The 19137-nt window shown below is 33.0% G+C and overlaps 1 protein-coding gene across 1 annotated transcript; it reads left to right on the plus strand.

Moving 5' to 3' along the window:
- The first annotated feature begins 794 nt into the window (after positions 1–794).
- LOC105632433 (epidermis-specific secreted glycoprotein EP1) lies at positions 795–2276 on the plus strand. The gene has a single exon (XM_012214815.4). The coding sequence runs from the start codon at positions 795–797 to the stop codon at positions 2151–2153; it is 1359 nt and encodes a 452-aa protein (XP_012070205.1). The 3' UTR covers positions 2154–2276.
- Positions 2277–19137: the final 16861 nt, after the last annotated feature.

The raw sequence follows: 19137 nt of genomic DNA on the forward strand, positions 1-19137 counted from the left end.
AAAGTTGCCCCCAAGTTGTCAGAACTAATAAGAGAATGGTGAAAATGAAAATAATATTTTTAGAAAAAAAAAAAATCCAAGTTCCTCTTCTATTCATAATGTCTTTTTTACTGGGGTGAAAAAATAAAAAAAATAGTAATAAACAAGTATTTTCAGTGTCAGATTGTCAATGTTAGATTATCTACGCGGGTGCTCTAATTCTGCCGATCTTGAGTAGCCTCCAGCGATGCTATGAAATATTTTAGTCTAAACCATGAAGGGAGTACTTTGACTATGACATTCAACGTACCATTTGGTATTAAAACCGTATAACGCCAGCACATTGATTCAAACCTATTCAAACCTATCATGCTAAGCTTGCACCTCTTTTTTTTTTTTTTTTTTGGTCTGTGGAAATCAATCACTAATTTCTTGAAAATCTTATGACATGTTTTTGAAAATAAACAGACCAAACCGTTAGTTCTTACTTTTTTGTTTATCTATTTATGTTCTAGTTTTTTGTTTAGTAAAAATGATTAAAGAAAGATTGCATAGTTGCAGTATGATTTGTTGACTTGACCAAGTTGATGATCTCCTGCTATACATAATCCACCGGAAGTGTTGGGTTGCGGTTTCGCCTTCAAAACCATGGTGCCTCACCTTTTGGATTTGAAGTGTATATATATATTTGCAATGCAGATTGCAAATATGGTAAGCTTTAAAGCACCTCGTACGATATCAGTGTTTAATTTATTTGCATCTTTCAGCTTATTATATATCTCCTCCTCATAAACACATTGCTTATTTGTTCTACAATGAGTATTTACTATACTAAATATTTATTCCTTTATTACTTTCTTGTTCTTGTTCTTGTTTCTTCTCATTTTCTTTACTTATCAAATGCTGAATCTTTTGATTACCCAAATGCAAACCTCTCTACTACGTGGATAAATAGCCCCTCTCTTCCCCATTCTGTAAAATTCACTGATGGATCATTAGTGAGAGCTATTCTTCTAAGAGGAACATTGGGTCCAAAGTTCGCTTGCGGTTTCTTTTGCAATGGAACTTGCAACTCTTACCTCTTCGCCATTTTTATAGTTCAAACTAGTAGTGTTTCATACATAACTTCTCCTGCCATTGGTTTTCCTCAAGTAGTTTGGTCAGCCAACAGAAACAATCCTGTTAGTATCAATTCGACGCTAGAACTCACGTCTGATGGAGATTTGGTCTTAAAAGATGTTGATGGAACTATTGCTTGGTCCACGAACACTCGTGGGAAGTTTGTAGCAGGCTTAAACTTAACTGATACAGGCAACCTTGTGCTGTTTGATAATGAAAATGCAATAGTTTGGCAATCTTTTGATCACCCAACTGATTGTTTGGTTCCAAGCCAAAAATTGGTTTCAGGACAGAAACTTATTCCTAGTGTTTCTACAACTAATTGGACTCAACTAAATTTGCTATCGCTGTCTGCCACTGATGAAGGATTTTTTGCTGCAGTTGAGTCCAATCCACCTCAGGTCTATGAAGAGTTTACAGTTTATGGCAACAAGATGAATAAAGAACTAACTTATGTTACTCTCCGAAATGGAAGCTTCGCATTGTTCGCCAATTCTTCAGAGCCCAGTGAACCGGATATCTTCATTCCAATTCCTGCGGCATCATCAGCTCAGTATGTGAGGTTTTGTCCTGACGGACATTTGCGACTATATGAATGGGGAACAAATGGGTGGAAAGAAGTTGCAGACTTGCTTTCAGCTCCAGGTTATGAATGTTTTTACCCTACTGTTTGTGGGAATTATGGCATTTGCTCGAACGGGCAATGCAGTTGTCCTTCAACAACCTACTTTAAGCAAATAAAAGATAGGAAGCCTAATCTTGGTTGTTCTGCAATTACTCCTTTGTGTTGTGAAGCTTCTCAGAATCAAAGTTTTTTAGAGCTTAAAGATGCAACATATTCTTCATTTCGCATAGACCTCGAAAATGTTGATTCGGAGAGTTGCAAGATCGCTTGTTCAAAGAACTGTTCCTGCAAAGCTGCTATTTTTCAATACGGTTCAAATTCTACTGATGGATTTTGCTACTTGCCAAATCAAATATTTTCACTGATCGACAATGATCAGGAAAAAACTCATTATAATTCTACCATTTACTTAAAGGTGCAAAATGATTAGGGAGAAAGGCTATCTTTATGCAATTTTTCAGGCTTTTGACAGGTCTAATATTTTTATTTTGTAATAAAATGCACCTCTATGGTTGCTTAGTTCAATATATGACAATTATTATGCTGGTTAATATGTAAAACGTGGTGTTCCTAAATTTGTGTTATTGTCAATATAGAAAATTTTTCTTCTTGCTGCTCTAAGTGTTGTTTGCAGATTGAATTCTTCCAAACCAACTCATATATCATACATGAGGGTAGTTCTTCCATTTGAATAACACTTACTGATATTAACAGCCATTTTCCTGGACTGTTAGAGAAAAATTTTTTCTATGATACTTTAATATATTTCTTAGGTATTTTTGGTTTAAATTAAGCTATAATTATGTGTATCAATCAGTTTTTCACTCACGTGATGTAGTAGTTGGTTATATGTACTTTTTGCTTAAACTTATGGCTAAAATCTCTAGTTATATTATATTTTTCTTCTAAGCTAATATATATATATATATATATATATGTGTGTGTGTGTGTGTGTGTGTGTGTGTGTGTTAGCTTTAGAAACTCTTATACCACTCAATAGAAAAAATAGAAAGAAACACAATTGATTGAAAACCCAAGAATAGTAGACAAAGAGAAGAAGTTTAGGATAAAACTTCTTTATTAGAACTCTTTCTTGCTTGATTACAACTAGCATAGAGTAAACTATTTATAGATAAACTATCACTTGTAACTACAAAGAGATTAAATGCTAGTTTTGAAACTTAAGCTTTAAATCATATAAAAACTTAAGCTCTAAATGCAACAAGAAACTCTTAATACTTTAATACTCCTTAAGAATTTTCTTTATCACACCAAGTTTTTCCCTTAATTCTTCAAAACGAGTCTTTCTCAGAGATTTATTAAAATATCAACCAGTTGATCATTTGAACTGCATTGAATAAGACATATCTCACCTTCTTTCTCTTCTTGCCTAATAGCATGATACTTCACTTGTATATGCTTTGTTCGCCCGTGTTGGACTGGATTTTTAGCCATTAAACTAGCTGATTCATTGTCTACCTTGATGATAGTTGCAGTAGACTGACTTTATTGCAAATCTAATAACACTTTCCTTAACCAACTTGCTTGATTAGCAGCAGCAGCTGCACTCATACACTCTGCTTCTGCTGTTGACTAAGCGACCACATCTTGCTTTCTGGATATCCAAGAATAAATTCCATAACCTAATGAAAACATGTAATCAATTGTGCTTTTCAAATCGTGTGGACATCCTGCCCAATCACTATCAACATAACCATTTAACTTCCCATCTTCGACTAGCTTGAATTGGGTTGGGTGATCCAAACTTCCCTTAACATACCTAAGCACTCTTTTGGCTGCTATCAAATGATTTTCCCCTGGTGCTTGCATAAACCGAGATAAAACACTAGTAGCAAATGGCAAATCAGGCCTGGTAGCTATTAGATATAGTAGGCTTCCAACTAGACTTCTGAAATTGGAAGCATCAGCTTCTTCTCCTCCATCTGACTTGGACAATTTCTGGTTTTGAACTAGCGGAGTACTCACTAGCTTACTGGTTTCCATTTTGAATTTCTTCAATAACTCATGAGCATATTTTCTTTGGGAAATGAAAATGCCATTTGATGATTGACTTATTTCCATTCCAAGAAACTATGTCATGAGCCCAAGGTTGGACATTTCAAACACCTCCATCTCCTTCTTAAAATTGGAGATTAAACGTGGACTGCTACTTGTTACCAATATATCATCCATATAAATAGAAACAATTAGCAAATCACCATTCTCAATGGATTTCACATACAAGCTTGGCTCATTTTCACTCTTCACAAAGCCACATTGTGCTAAGTAACAGTCAATCTTGCTATACCACGCCCTTGGAACTTGTTTAAGACCATATAAAGCCATATGAAGCTTGTACAGCTTGTCTTCCATACCAGCAACCTTGAAACCCTTAGGGTGCTCAACATATAGCTCCTCATCAAGTTCATCATTTAAGAATTCCAATTTAACATCTAAATGGTAAATTTTCCATTATTTTTGTGCAACAAGAGCCCAAAGAATTCTAATTGTTTAATGTCTTGCAACAGGTGCAAAAGTATCACCAAATTCTACTACCTGGTTGCTGTGAGTAGCCCTTCACAATAAGTCTAGCCTTATGCTTGTTAATAGATCGATTTGGATTTAGCTTGAGCCTATAAATCCATTTCACTTTAATAGCTTTCTTTTAATCTAGCTTGTCAACCAAACTCCAGTTTGATTTTTGGAAATCATCTTAAACTCCTACTTCATTGCATGTCTCCATTCTTTATGCTTTTTCGCTTCTTCAAAGCTTGAAGGTTCCACCATTGCAAGATTACACTGTTCATAAATTTCTGATAGAGGTCTTGTTTTCAGTATTGCAGTGTCTATTGTTGACTCAACAATGGGAGAAGTGTGAAAATTTCCACTGTTTTGCCTTACTCCCAAGTTAGATCCCTGATTGCTAAAGGAATTAGAAAGATGATCGCTAGATCCTATGGAACCTATACAAGCTCATCTTTTTCCACTTTCTTCAAATCCTAGCTCCAGTGAGCAAATTCATCAATTACAATATCTCTACTCACTTGGATTTGATTTGAATTCAGGTTATAAACTGTATAACCTTTAGAAGCAATTGCATAACCTAAGAAAATTTCTTTTTCAACCTTTTGTTCCAGCTTGGTTCTTTTCACCATTGGAACATGAATGTAACAAATTGGTCCAAAAATCCTGAGGTGTTTGGCTGTTGGTTTTAATCTTGATCAAGCTTCCACAGGTGTCATCTTCTCCACTACTTTTATAGATGACATGTTGAGCAAATAAACTGTCGTGTACACTGCCTCAGCCTAGAAACTCTTTTGGCATGTTCTTTTCGCCTAACACGCATCTACCCATTTCTACAACTTATCTGTTCTTCCTCTCAAAAACACCATTTTGTTGTGGTGAATAAGTCACAATCAACTGATGATTTATGCCATTATCTGCACAAAACTTCTGAAATTCATGGGAAACATATTCTTTCCCATTGTCTGATCTTATAGCTTTCAGCTTGCACCTACTTTGCATTTCAGCAATGATCTTGAACCTTTTGAACATCTCAAAAACCTGCCCTTCACTTTTTAGAAAATAGACCCACGTCATCCTAATAAAATCATCAATAAAGAGCATAAAATACCTATTTTTACCAAAGGATTCAGTGCTCATTGGATGTCACATGTCAGTGTGTACTAACTCCAGTTTATGCTTTGCCCTCCAAGAAGAACTTATTGGAAATGTTTGCCTATGAGATTTTCCTAACTGACAAGTACCATAGATTGCCTTGTTTTCAAACACCACCTGTAATCCCTTGTCATTCATTTAGACTGCATTTCCTTCAAAGATCCCATGTTAAAATGCTTGTATCTTCTATGCCATAGATTTGAATCATCTATTTTAGCATTGTTAATACTTTCATAGACTGACTGCCCACTCAAAGGAATACTTTTATCAACTATAATAACCTTACAAATTAGGTGACCATTTTTATCATAAATGCAACTGTAGACACCTAAATTTTATTAAGTTAATTTAATTATTAACTTAATTATTTAATCAGCTAATTAAGCTCACTATTGCAAGTCAGAGTCTAGCACGCCCTTACCATGCTAATTAGCATGCTCGTACCAGGAAAGCAGAGTTTTGCTTAAAGGTCAGAGGCTAGCATGCCCAAGCCGTGCTCCTCAGTACGCCTATGCCAGGTAAGACAAAATTTTCTTTTGTAGGTCAGAGGCTCGCATGCCCCAGCCATGCTATTCAGCACGTCCGTGCCACGTTCAGATCTGCATTAAACGCACCTTTTCGGTTACCGCGCAGTCCACCCTATTTAAAGAACACGCCTCATTTCATCTCTTCTCCTCAATTGCACACCCTAGCCGCCTATCCTTTCTTCTCCATCTTTCTTCTTCTTCTCTCAATCAAAGTTTAGCAACATAATTTTTGTCTCCTTCTCTTTCACTATGCCTCCATGATACAAACGCAACAGACCTGCCTCTTCAGTGGCTGCAAGAAATCGGCCAATCGCCCGGCGTTCAACTGCTTTTCCTCCATCCATTCCACCTCCTACAGCTCCGGCTCCTCCTCCATTTGAGATTGACTCACCGGAATAATAGGAAAGGTACAATACACTCTCTCATCGCCCTATTTTGCCAAATTGTTTTATTGATGAATCTGCACTAGCAGAAGTAGGGCTTCGGCATGTTGTTTTAGAACCCCTTAGGCGTATTGGGTGGGAACAATTTATTAGTATGAAAGATCTTGCTTATGCACCTATAACTCTAGAGTTTTTGAGTTCCTATTCTTCTATTATTCGCCTGTTGCCTGTTAATTTCTCTAGCAAAATTAGATTCAGGCTTTTCGGGAGAAATTTTGAACTCTCAATTAATAAGGTTAGTCACATTTTTGGTTTCCCCACTGAAAATGCCCTTAATCAAATACCTGCGGATTTTATGGACCGTAGTACATGGACCAATCTAACCGGAGAAAATAACTATAATCCTAGGTTTTCGAAAACATCAAAATTGAGAAACCCAACCTTAAAGTATATTCATAAATTCTTAGCCAACACTATTTTGGGGCGAAGTAAGAGCGATGGGGTGTTGAGTCGAAATGAATTATATTTTATATGGGCGATCGATCAGGATATTTTTTGAATGTTGGCTATTGGCTATGCCTATGATGGGCTAGAGTTGCATAGGCAGATAAAGGGGCTATTATGATGGGGTGTTTTGTGACTCGAATTGCAGCGTATTTGAGAGTTTGGAACCCTGCTAGGCCAGTATATGATAGTGTGGGAGGGGTAAAGGGTACTAGGCTAGACTTAGATGTTATGATTCATATGAAGTTGGTGGAAAAAGTAGGAGATTTGTACCGTATTGTGGGTACTCGAGAAGAGAGTTCTGATGATGATGAGGCTGAGGATGCCGATGACACTAATATGGAGGAGGGTAATCCGATTCCTTTCCCTGCTTTTGGTACTTCTTCTGGTGCAGGTACTTCTGGAGCTGGTCCTTCTTTTTAGGGAGCATCTAACTTGTCCAACGATGATGTTTTTGCATGGATGATGTCCTGAATGGACATGTTTGATACTCGCCTTAATGGAATGGAATCTATGATTGTTGACCGTTTCTAGTCGATAGAGATTATGCATGAGAGCCTCGACTCTCGTATAGACACCATGCAAGGCCAATATAAGGGAACAGCTAGTCAACTCCAAACCGTGATTCAACTGTTGCAGCCACATCCGCCTCCACCACCTGAATATTGATGAATTTTGATTCCTTTTCGATTGCTTTCTATTTTAATTTCTGTTTTTATGAGTATCAAGTACTTTGGATATTATATATTCTTGTTTTTAGTGTTTTCTTGATTTTATAGCTTTGATAAACTCCAACACCCTGCTCTATTGTATTTTTCAATACAATGATGGTAATGATCACTACACTTTCTTACTCTTCTGTTACATTATTGATAATATGATAAGTTTGGGGAATTGATTTACTGCTCATTGGGGACAATGTGCTAGATTAAGTTGGGGGAAGGGAAATTTTTTGTTAAAATTTTTTAATTCTATTTTGTTTCATTAGTTTAATAAGGTTGGAATAATTGTGAGCAAATTTAAAAATTTTCAAAATTCATTAACTTGCAATAAATTTAATTATTCTTCGAAGTTAATTATTTTTTCAGCTTAAATTTTAATTTTTGATTTAACATGATTCTTTGGTTTAACTATTTGTTTCTAAGATTATAAACACTAATTTTTGTGAACTCTATGATATATAGATGTGTTTTGATCAAAAATTTATTTAACCTTGGCATTCTTAGAACAAATTAGAATTCTCTTCAAGACAAAAATTGTAAATGCTTACATTTAGAAAGAGATGATTTTGGCATTCCTTGTTAAACTTTATATTTAATCTAGGGCACCTAAGTTAAAATATGACATTTGCAACCAATTTGAAGCCTATATCCAAAATTTATTGTTCACCCTTATTAAACCTAGCCATTAAACCAACTTAATTTTCTACCTTAAGTGCAATAATGTGTAATTGAAGGATTTGATTTTTATTAAAACATAGCAACAAAATGAGAAAAATTTCATTAATACTAGCATGTGAAGAAAGCAGAAAAACTCAAAAAGAAGCACCCTATAAAAGAAGCAATCAATCAAGAATTCAAGTTTGGGGAACTTTAGCAAGGAAGAAATTATCAAAAATGTTATGAAGAGACCTTGCCAAAAATATCTCTAAATTTGAGTTAGTAAAGGACTTTAAGTTAATATCCCTTTTCAAATAAAAATTTATTTTAAATACAAATGAAAATCCTGATATTTAGCATTCTTTGTACTTTTCTCTACCATGTTATCCTTTTCTTTGTGTGTCTAAAATTATATCCCTAAAATCCCATTACAACCTAAATAAAGACCTTTTGATCTTTTAAATTGTATGCGTTTTAATTGTGGAGAAATGATGACTAATTTTGCCTATGAGAATGTTAAACTTATATTTCAACATCTTATTTAAAGGTTAAATGAATTTTGTGAAAATTCATATTCTAGTTGTCATAAGTTGAATAATTATTGGTGTTGAAAATCTTATTAACTTATATTTAAGTTAAAGAATGTGTTTTATTGAAAATTGAGTTTTTGCTAGAATATAATTAGCATAGGAAAACACTTGATTTATTTTCATGTTAATGATTATTGATACTTTTGAAATTATGAATAATTATTCCCTACCATATTAAGCTAGTTTGTTAATTTGTATAGCTTAGATATTTTTCTTTAGTTTTGTTGCTTGAGGACAAGCAATGGTTTAAGTTTGAGGAATTTTGATAGTGTTATTTTTATGTATTTTTATATATAGTTTTACTAGGATTTTTAGTATTTGTTATTACTTTATTTTAGTTTTATTTATGTTTTCGTGTAAAAGCTTTCTTGAATCACAATTCACTTGGTCTTAAGGAAATTTGTAGGGTTTTGGCATAGAAAAGAGCAAAATAAAGTAAAACACTCAGGCTCTGGCACTCCCGGTCCGTGCACATCAACACGCCCGTGCTGGAATCAAGAAAAATCAAGTTGAGACTCAGACTCTAGCACGCCCAAGCCGTGCTATATGGCACGCCCGTGCCAAAAGAGGACATTAACCCAAAGGTGTGCTTACTGAAGAACAGCCCGTGCTGCTTTTCATCCTGGAGACTCAGAGCCTAGCACGCCCTAGCCGTGCTATCTGGCACGCCCGTGCCACAAGTCCTTATCCAAGCGTGCCTCTGAGCACGGCCCGTGCTGAACCCTCCATAGAATCAAGTTCTGGCACGCCCAGATAGTGCCTACCAGCACGCCCGTGCTAAATACCAAGTGCTGTTTTGAGTCAAAAACGCCAACCAATCCCTATCAGTTTTCATGAGCTCACCTTGGATATTTTCTTGACATGTAAATCAAGTTCTAAACTATGCACATGGAAGAGTCATGATTGAGAGAAATTTAAGGCCTAAGGTGGACTTTATTCCCTAAACAAAGTGGACTTTATTCCCTAAACAAGGTGGGATTTATTCCCTAAACAAGGTGGATTTCTCTCCCAAAAAGTCTATATAAAGATAGGAAGGGTTCATTATAAGACATCTCATATATCACCTCTCATTCTATTATTCTTGTATATTTAATTAGTTTTCTCTCTTAAAGATTTCAAGTGCTCAAGAGTTGTGCCAAGATTCAAAGAAGCCATTCAGAGTTAATTGTTGACTAGTTCTTATCTCTAAACTCTTAATCTTGTTTATTTATTTCATTATTCTGATTGATTATGGAATTTTTATCAAGTATTATTGAATTTTATTTAAGTAATATGTCTAACTAAACTCTCATACTAGGGATTTGATGTAGCTTAATTTTTTTTCCAATTTATAATATTAGATTTGTTTTTCTTTGTTCAAAGTATAATTTATTATTGAACTATCGGAAGAAGGGTTTTTGATATGAAGAAGTTAATAAATTACATGAGAATAATAACTTGCTGCGGAATCTATATGGTTTGATTCATAGGGGGTTTTCATGAATTAACAACCTTAGTTTATGAATTCATAAACAAACTATAAAACTTAATGATTTAATTCATGTTTGATTGCGCTATTAGAAGATAGGTAATTAGACCGGATTAAAATAGCTAACAATGCATTGGGAGAGCTTGTTAGTGATTTTAGAGTTGTTTCCCCTTTTTGAACAAATTAAAATTGATTAATGAACTAATAAAATAAATTGGATAGAATTAAGTGAAGTCAAAATCCCTAGTAGTCTTTAATCCTTGATTTCTTTTAATAAAAAATTGCTTGCTTGATCTCTTCTTATTTTTATTTGTTGAATTTAAAATTCTTAAAACAATTTTCCTAAATTACCGTTTAAATAATAGTAGATTAATATAATTTGGTACTTAGTATACAATCCTCGTCGGAATGATATTCTATTCATCATATATTACTTGTAGCGATTTCGTACACTTGCGAAAAGCACTGTCATATATATATATATATATATCATTGCTTTTCTTTTGATCTAAGATCTAGCAGTTAATTAAAATCTATCATCAATAGGGATGTAATTTAGATGGTATGAAACGGAATAATAACCCTAGCTCATTCCAATTCTATTCTGAAATATTTTAGAATTTAAAATTTCATTCCATACTATTTTGTGAAAATTCAGTTTGGAATTCAGTTATTCCAAATTTCTCAACTGTAAATACAAATCTATTATGACATATTTTAAGATATAAATTTTTAAATTTAACAAAAAATAATCAGTATAATTATTTAAATTAGATATAAATATTAAAAAATACAATTAAATTACGATAAAACAATAAATTCAAGCTTATCGATGAGAAATGAGGTTATATCATCACCTGACAACTTTACATTTAATTAGTAATAAAGGAATAACAAATATTTAAAATAAAAAGTTAGTGCGATGAAGATATATATATGATAAAATTCAAAAACAAGAAATTAAAAAAAGAAATAAGATTAAAAGCAAAAAACAGGTCAATAGAGCAATCATATAAAAAATTTTAGAAAATTTTCAAAGTTGATCATCAAAAAAGAAATTTTCTTATCAAGAAATTTTCTTATCAAGGACAACAGAAAAAAAGAAATAATACTTTTTCCTAATCACTTGACAAGACTCAAAAAGATCGATGATAAATTTGTAAATCGTGACTTTGTAAAGCTCGCTTTATTTTTTTATTTTGACTCTTGGATATTCAAATTTTGTAAAGATTGTTCACTTCATAAATTTTGAATATATGTTGATTGTATTGTTTTAGTTCGTATCAAACTAGCTGCACATCTATTTTAAGTGACGGCATGTTCAACAAAGCAAGGACATCTTTCAAGTCTAGAAGTATTTAGAATCTAAAGCAAATTTCGACAACTGGAAGCGTTTAATTCCAGCATCTAGAAACCAATCAAACATAATCAGAAAAAAAAATTTTGTTTCAAGCCAACAATAATAATATATATGCATATAAAGTTATTGTTAACCCTAAGTGAACTGATGACTAATACCAACATAGAAAAAGAATGCGTGAGAAAATAGGTAGAAAGATCACAATGGTTAAAATTACCAGCAATAGAAAGACGTCTGATGATCGAAAGCAGCAGAGGAGATTGAGCATTTGAGAAAGAGAGAGGGATAGAAAATAATATTTGGTTATATGTTTAAATCAAAAGTGTTCTTTATCTAGAATACTGAATAAATAATATAGATAAATATATTTAAATTTAAATTTTAAAAATTTTAATCATTATCAAAAGTTTTACATAATTGTAGCCAATCAAGTACAGAAAAATTAAAAAAAAAACATTAAAAATTTCTTAAAAAAAAGAAAAATAAGATACTGAACAGAGAAATAGTCTTAAATTTTCTCTTTGTCTCAGCTTTTATATATATATATATATTATGCAAACATAATCCTTTGAGTGAAAGGCCCCACATTAATGCATGGTTGAAATTTAGATCACGACTTGCGCCAATTGACTAGCCACAGCATGATTTAGATACAAATGTAACCAAAACTCCTAACATATTAAACTAAATTAAACTGAATCAAATCAATTCAGTTTAAACTATTCTTAATGGACTCCATTATATTTTTTGGATTTAATAAGAACAAAACGAAATTGATAAAATTCTAATTTTCTCTATCAAAACTAGAAATTAAAATTTTCAACTTCAACCAAATCGAAGTGGATTGGTTTGATTATGCAGTTGAGATTTGCCCAATTGTGCTCTCATCTATCAATGAGTCAATGAAATAATTAAAGGCATCAACGTCAAGGAAATTTATAACCAAACAGGAAATTTCCACCAAGACTCAGAAATTTTAACGCGAAAAGAAGTTTCTATGCTAGTCTGGCATATACCAATATCCATTGCCCACTTTGCTGTTAATTTAGCCATAATTATTCTCAATAAAAAATTTATTAAGAGTCATTAGTTTAAATTATTTAATAATATATTCTCAGTAAAATATTTAAATTAATTTAGGAGTTCAGGAAATAAATGTTAACATTGTCGGGTTTTATTATTGGGTTGCCTAAACCCAAATCTATCTATAAAAATATTAAGGGAAAATAATTAATTCGTCCTTGAGGTTTGATCAAACTAACTAAGTCATCCAGTAGTTTGACAATATTAATTAATGATCCCCGAGATTTATCTTCGCAAACCACTTGGTCCTTTCATCCATTTTCTCGAGATTTTTCCGTTAAAACTTTTGAAAAAGACTAAAATATCTTGACACTTAAGAAGGATAAATAATTAATTCGTTTTTGAGGTTTAACCAAATTAACTAAGTCATCCCTGCATTAATTAATGATTCCTGAGATTTACCTCTGTCAAACCATTTGGTCATTCCGTCCATTTTCTCCAGATTTTTCCATTAAAACCTTAAAAAAAAAGACTAAAATTCCCTGACATTTAAGAAGAAAAAGACTAAACTAACCTAGGTTAGAATTTCCATTTGTCGTGGAGGGAAAAGGAAAAGCCAGGGTATGCATTGATTATTTGATATTCCCCAAAAAAAAAATTGATCAAGATAATGTGTCACTTTCCTGTCTTGAGCTATCAACAAAAAGATAAAAAAAATATATATATATACATCGATTAATTTCAATAAAAATAATAGAGATTTAATTTCAGGTATCAATATTCAAGAGAACAAGTTATTTTATATATTCCATTACAAACTACAACTAATGAAATAAAGGTAGGACCATAGGAATAGTTTAGTTAGTTTTTTTCTTCTAAGTGTAATGATATTTTACTATTTTTTTTAAGGTCTTAACAGAAAAATCAGGAGAAAATAAACAGAATAACCAAATGGTTTGATAGAGGTAAACTTCAGGAATCATTAATTAATATTGCTAAACTGCAAGGATGACTCAGTTAGTTTGGTTAAACCTCAGGAACGAATTAATTATTTTTCATTCGTATGTGTTAGGGTATTTTAGTCTTTTTTAAAGATTTTAACAGAAAAATCTTGAGAAAATGGACGGAAAGACCAAGTGATTTGACGGAGGTAAACCTTGGGGACTACTAATTAATATTGTCAAACTGCAGGGATGATTTAGTTAATTTGGTCAAATCTCAGGGACAAATTAATTATTTTCCCAAATATATAAAAACAGAGTCCTAAAATCTGAGTTGCATCCTCTTATTATTTTAAAATGCTTATGTGGCAAAGAGAATTGGCTTAGATCATGTCGTTCTCTTCATAGTGTCAACGTCCATGAAAATATTCATTTGTGCCAAGGAAATAGCTCTTCAGCAACCTTTCAATTTTACAATCCATAACTAAGATAAATCATGAGCAGTTTTGGATTTGAACGGTCTAGAAATTGATGATGATAGATTGCAGTTCCAGCAATCAGAAAATTCTTCAATTTGAATATAAAGATTTGATTTTCTTCAAAATTTATCGAATATGAGCTTTGTGTTTTATCCAATCTCAAGAATTATTTTCCCTTTAATTTTCTTTCCTCTTTATCTCACATTGCAATTGTTTATTTGTTTTACCATATGGCAAGTTCATTTTGAAGCTCAAAATTATCCCTAATTTGTTAATTATAATTATGCTTTTCCTCCTGCTATTTTCCACTACCATTTGTTTCCTACTGAATTGGTCGTAATCACTTTAGAAGGTGATTAGATGGAACTTATTGGGAAGTATGCGAAGAATCATGTATTATAAACAAGTAAGAATACATCGAAAAAGCTGTGTTGGATGCAAAGCGACGGAAATCGGGTAATTTTTTGCCCCTTTAAATTTGTCTTTCAAGCTGAAGTTATTCATAATTGATTTATTATATTAGAAAATTATGACAGCTATGCATAACTACATAGAGTTCTGCATCAAACCTTAGAAAAACTTTCAAAATAGGATGATTACTGTCAATAGTACCAATATCTTAGGTTGGATATTAAAGAATTAGTTATCTAAATGGAGATGATTACTGTCATGCCATCATAGCTCATATGAAGCATTAGCAAAATCAGTTTTGTTTTATGGAAGCTGTTGAGATAATGCAAATTATGGTGTTACATCTTATGCTGAAAAATTTTCCTCACCGAACCATGTAGAATTAGGAATTCATCAGGTAGACGCAGATTTTTGCATTGCAGTGTTAGGAATATAATGGTTTTACTTTCATGTTTTCCATACTTCTAATAATGTAGGAAGGATAGTAAATACTCAGGATTAGACCTAGTCTTATGTTGTTACGTGTTTTGCAGTTATTAATATATGTAAGACTTATAGTTATCTATAAGTGTCATGCTCTACCCTTTCTATGCTTCAACACATTTGAGGTGAAGTTCCCACATAGGTTTCGGTTAGCCTTCCATAAAAAAATAATAATAAAAAAAAATTCTCCATTCAGAAAACATTAACTTTGAGATGATATTGATAGTGAAAGAGATGACTTCGCTTTTGATAAAGTGAAATAGAATTAATAAGCTATAGATGCAGCGAGTGTTGAACCCAATACGTCTAACCTAACATCTTCTTGTCACAATCACATGTCCATATTGAAGGCCCCCACCACACGCCAATCAATTGCAACCCTTTTAACAGAATATATTTTAGCTTATATAATGAATCATTGAAAAATGCATCCCCTCAAATTTGGAACTGTATATATATATATATATATATATATATATATGATTTTAATTATATATGTGCTCGTATGGTGCACTTTTCTGCAGGGATGGATCGGAAAATTCAATTAGCTGATGTAATAGATAAAAGTAATAACTTAGACAAGTAAAAAGTACAAATTTAGCACAGTAATTTTAATTATTGTAGTTGTAAAGGACTTTTTCAATTTCTTGCATCTTTCTCATTAATAAGTTAGCCTTTTTTATATAATTGAACAAAATTTATTTGGAGTTTCATGTTCTCAAATTTGATTTAAAATAAATTGAAATGAATTCATTTTAACTAATCCTTATACATATTATTTTTTATCGGTTTGATGTACATATACTCTCAATATAATTAATTAGTAGTATTGATAAAAACTTATTTTTATTTGTTTTTCAACCTTTTTTTTAACATATAACTTTTTACTATAAAAAAACATAAATCAGAAAAAAAAAGAATATACAACTTTTTCATACAGAAAAATATAAATCAAAAACCAAAAAACAGAAATTAAATATCAGACAACCATAAAAAATATTTCCAAATTAATTAGACAGTAAAAATATGCAAAACTCAAAGTAGAAATGATTGTCTGTGTACGATTTTCTACTCCAAACAGACACGGTAGCTTAGAATTTGGGTTTGGTAACATGGGATTTCTCGTCAGCCCAAGAATCTACCTTCATAAATGGTAAATAATTAAAAAAATATGAAAAAGAAAAGAGAAGAGCTTGAAACTGACAAGCCAACTAATTTGAGTAGCATTGTGTTTCATGGCTAATTTGGTTTCTCACCATAAGACAACATATGTAATGTAACAGTAAAAACATTTTGCCAGTTTTTTAAATAACACATCAAAATAGGCAAATGAATAAAAAACAATATAATCAAGTCATAGGACTTCTAAACTCTTACTTAGTGTCTTTGAGACAACCAAAGTGTTGAAGTTAGTTTTGTTATGAATTGTATAAGAAACAACTAAAGGTGAACCATGAAATACTTGCACTTTAAGAAGCCAATTGAGTTTTAAGATTTTTATACATGCATATCATGTAGATCTTTTGCATTTGATTAGTTATAATTACAATTGACAATAAATTATACTGAAGATTTTCTTTTCTGGTAGAAAAAAGGAAAATTTGTTAACGAAAGATGAAGATAAGAGAAATGGTACCTACTTGCGCTATCAAGTAACCGCAGAAACACAAATCAATATAGTAAAAAAAAATAACCGAACAGACAACGTGAATAGGGAACTGTTCCGAGGGAGACATACCTTGATCGATGACATAATAGCTGGAATTTGCTCAACATCGACCAGGAAGCCGGCCACAAATGATTGCAGACAGTGGAATGACCAAACTCCAATCGAAAAAAGAGACAAGGCCATATCGTTGAAACAACAATAAAGAGAGAGAAAATCATCTCTCTTTAGATTTCTCTCTCTTCATCTAATTGCATTTTATCTTGATTTGGTTCCAATCATTGTAGCTTGGTTCAAATTGAAAAGCTAAAATGGTTCCTTTTCCTATTCAAAAGTTTAAATCAAGTTTAAAAGATTTTCAATCCTTCTCTTAATCTAAATCAATTCCCATATTGGCCTGTCCAACAAGATGTTGTTCGGATGTGAGCTCAATCTACACTAAATAATAAATACAAAGCATTTATTTTAATTTTCCTATGTAAAATTTTTTTTAGGGAAAAATATCGAAGGCAATGATGGCGAGGTTTTGGTGGGGCCAAAAACAGGATGAAAGGCATATTCATTGGGCTTCTTGGCATTCTCTCTCAAAATTAAAAATAGCCAATGGTTTGGGTTTTCAATATCTTCACACTCATAATTTGGCTTTTCTGGCAAAATAGTGTTTGCGGCTATGTGTCAACGAATGGTCTCTATTTTCCAGATTTTTTCAGGCTAAGTACTATCCAAGATCATCTTCTATGAATGCTAAGAAGGGATTCCGACCTAGTTTCGCATGAAGTAGTCTTCTGCAAGCTCGTTGGATTATTGAGAAAGGTACTGGCTGGCTAATTGGAGACGGTGCTACAACAAGAATATGGGGCGACAACTGGATCCAGGACCTGAACGGTTTCAAGGTGCTTTCACCTCCACAGGTTCTAGAAGTAGGTGCGACAGTGAATAGCCTTCTTAATCCTCACATATTGACCTGGAATAATGAGCTAGTAACTCTATCTTCTAACCTTTTGAATTGACTACCATTTTAAGGCTTCCTTTGTCTTCACAAAGGGGTTCAGATCGACTAATATGGCATTATTTCAAAAATGGCGTGTACAGTGGCAAAACAGGTTACCATTTTGCTCTCAATAGCACTCACGGTTCTGATATCGGAACGTCATCCACATCTCTAGATACGATTCTTTTGAAGCGCATATGGAGCTCTCGGGTTCCACCTAAGGTACACCATTTTATCTATCGAGCTGAGAAAAATTTATTGCCATCCAGGATTTCTTTGAATAGGAGGGGTATGGCCTGTGATCCTATTTGTGTTGTATATGTTGTAAGTGAGGAGGACACAGCCCATGCATTGATTTTTTTGTCGAACTGCAGTTGATGTCCTGAAATTCTCTCCCCTAAGACTGACGATTCAGCAGTCAGTTTGTAGTGTTCATGACTGGTTATCTCAGCTCTTGAGAGATAATATGGAAACTAGCTATGATTGATCTTTTTGCTGCTTTGGTCGGTATAGCGTGCTAGAAATCTTTGGATTTTCCAGCACTCCAAGGTATCGGTTGCAACGATAATTAAGGTGGCTGTCAACATGTTATCGGCATTAAAGGTTACAGCTACAGCTCCATTGAAGTAAAATTGATGCAATTGTTGCTGATAGATTTTGGATGTATTTTGCTCATGAAGATAGTGTAGCTGATTGGAGATTATTTTGCTGAAGTCATTTAAATTTGTTGTGCTTTATTATCTTGTAATCTCCATCTCTTGTATTAGTTGAAGTCAAGTAACAGTAGTTGAAAAATCTGTAATGTACCTTGTTTTAAGCTTTAATTTGGAAGACAAACTTCCTTGATTTATGGAGGTTTGGTGAACAAACTTTAGAATAGCTCTTGCATAAATATTTCACTATGCTATAATGGAGATTAAATCTTTTCTCTCCACACTTACATAATTCTCTGCAGAATTTTCCTTCTCTTTCTTAATTCTCTATTCTTTTAAACAACAAATGGTATCAGAGGATCCTTGTTCTCAAGGGTTTGTGTTTGTATTTGAGTGAAAATTACAGAGAAAGCCACCAAATAGACCAGAGCTTGTGAAGTTTTTTGTTTATTTGCTTTCCCTCAAATGGCTTCCAGCAGCATGTCTCTTTCATCACCTCATTTTAACGGGGAAAACTACCATGTTTGGGCTGTGAAGATGAGAGCTTATTTCAAAGGGCTTGGATTATGGCAGTATATGGAGGAAAACTGAGTACCTCCGCCTCTTAGACAAAATCAAAACCTTCAGCAGATTAGACAACACGAAGAAGAGATTGCTAAAGCTCCAAAAGCCCTGTCCTATATCCATGCAGCTGTTGAAGATCCTGTCTTCACCAAGATTATGGCAAGTGAGATAGCACATGAAGCTTAAGAGAAGTTAAAAATTGAGTATCATGGATCTGATAAAACTAGATAGATGCAGGTAGCTAATTTAAGAAAAGAATTTGAAATGTTGAAGATGAAGGACAATGAAAAGGTGAAAGATTATGTTGGTAGAGT

The sequence above is a fragment of the Jatropha curcas genome, chromosome 4 (genome assembly GCF_041381405.1).
Source record: "Jatropha curcas cultivar XTBG-Jc1 chromosome 4, XTBG_Jcur_1.0, whole genome shotgun sequence".
In the NCBI taxonomy this organism is placed as follows: Eukaryota; Viridiplantae; Streptophyta; class Magnoliopsida; order Malpighiales; family Euphorbiaceae; genus Jatropha; species Jatropha curcas.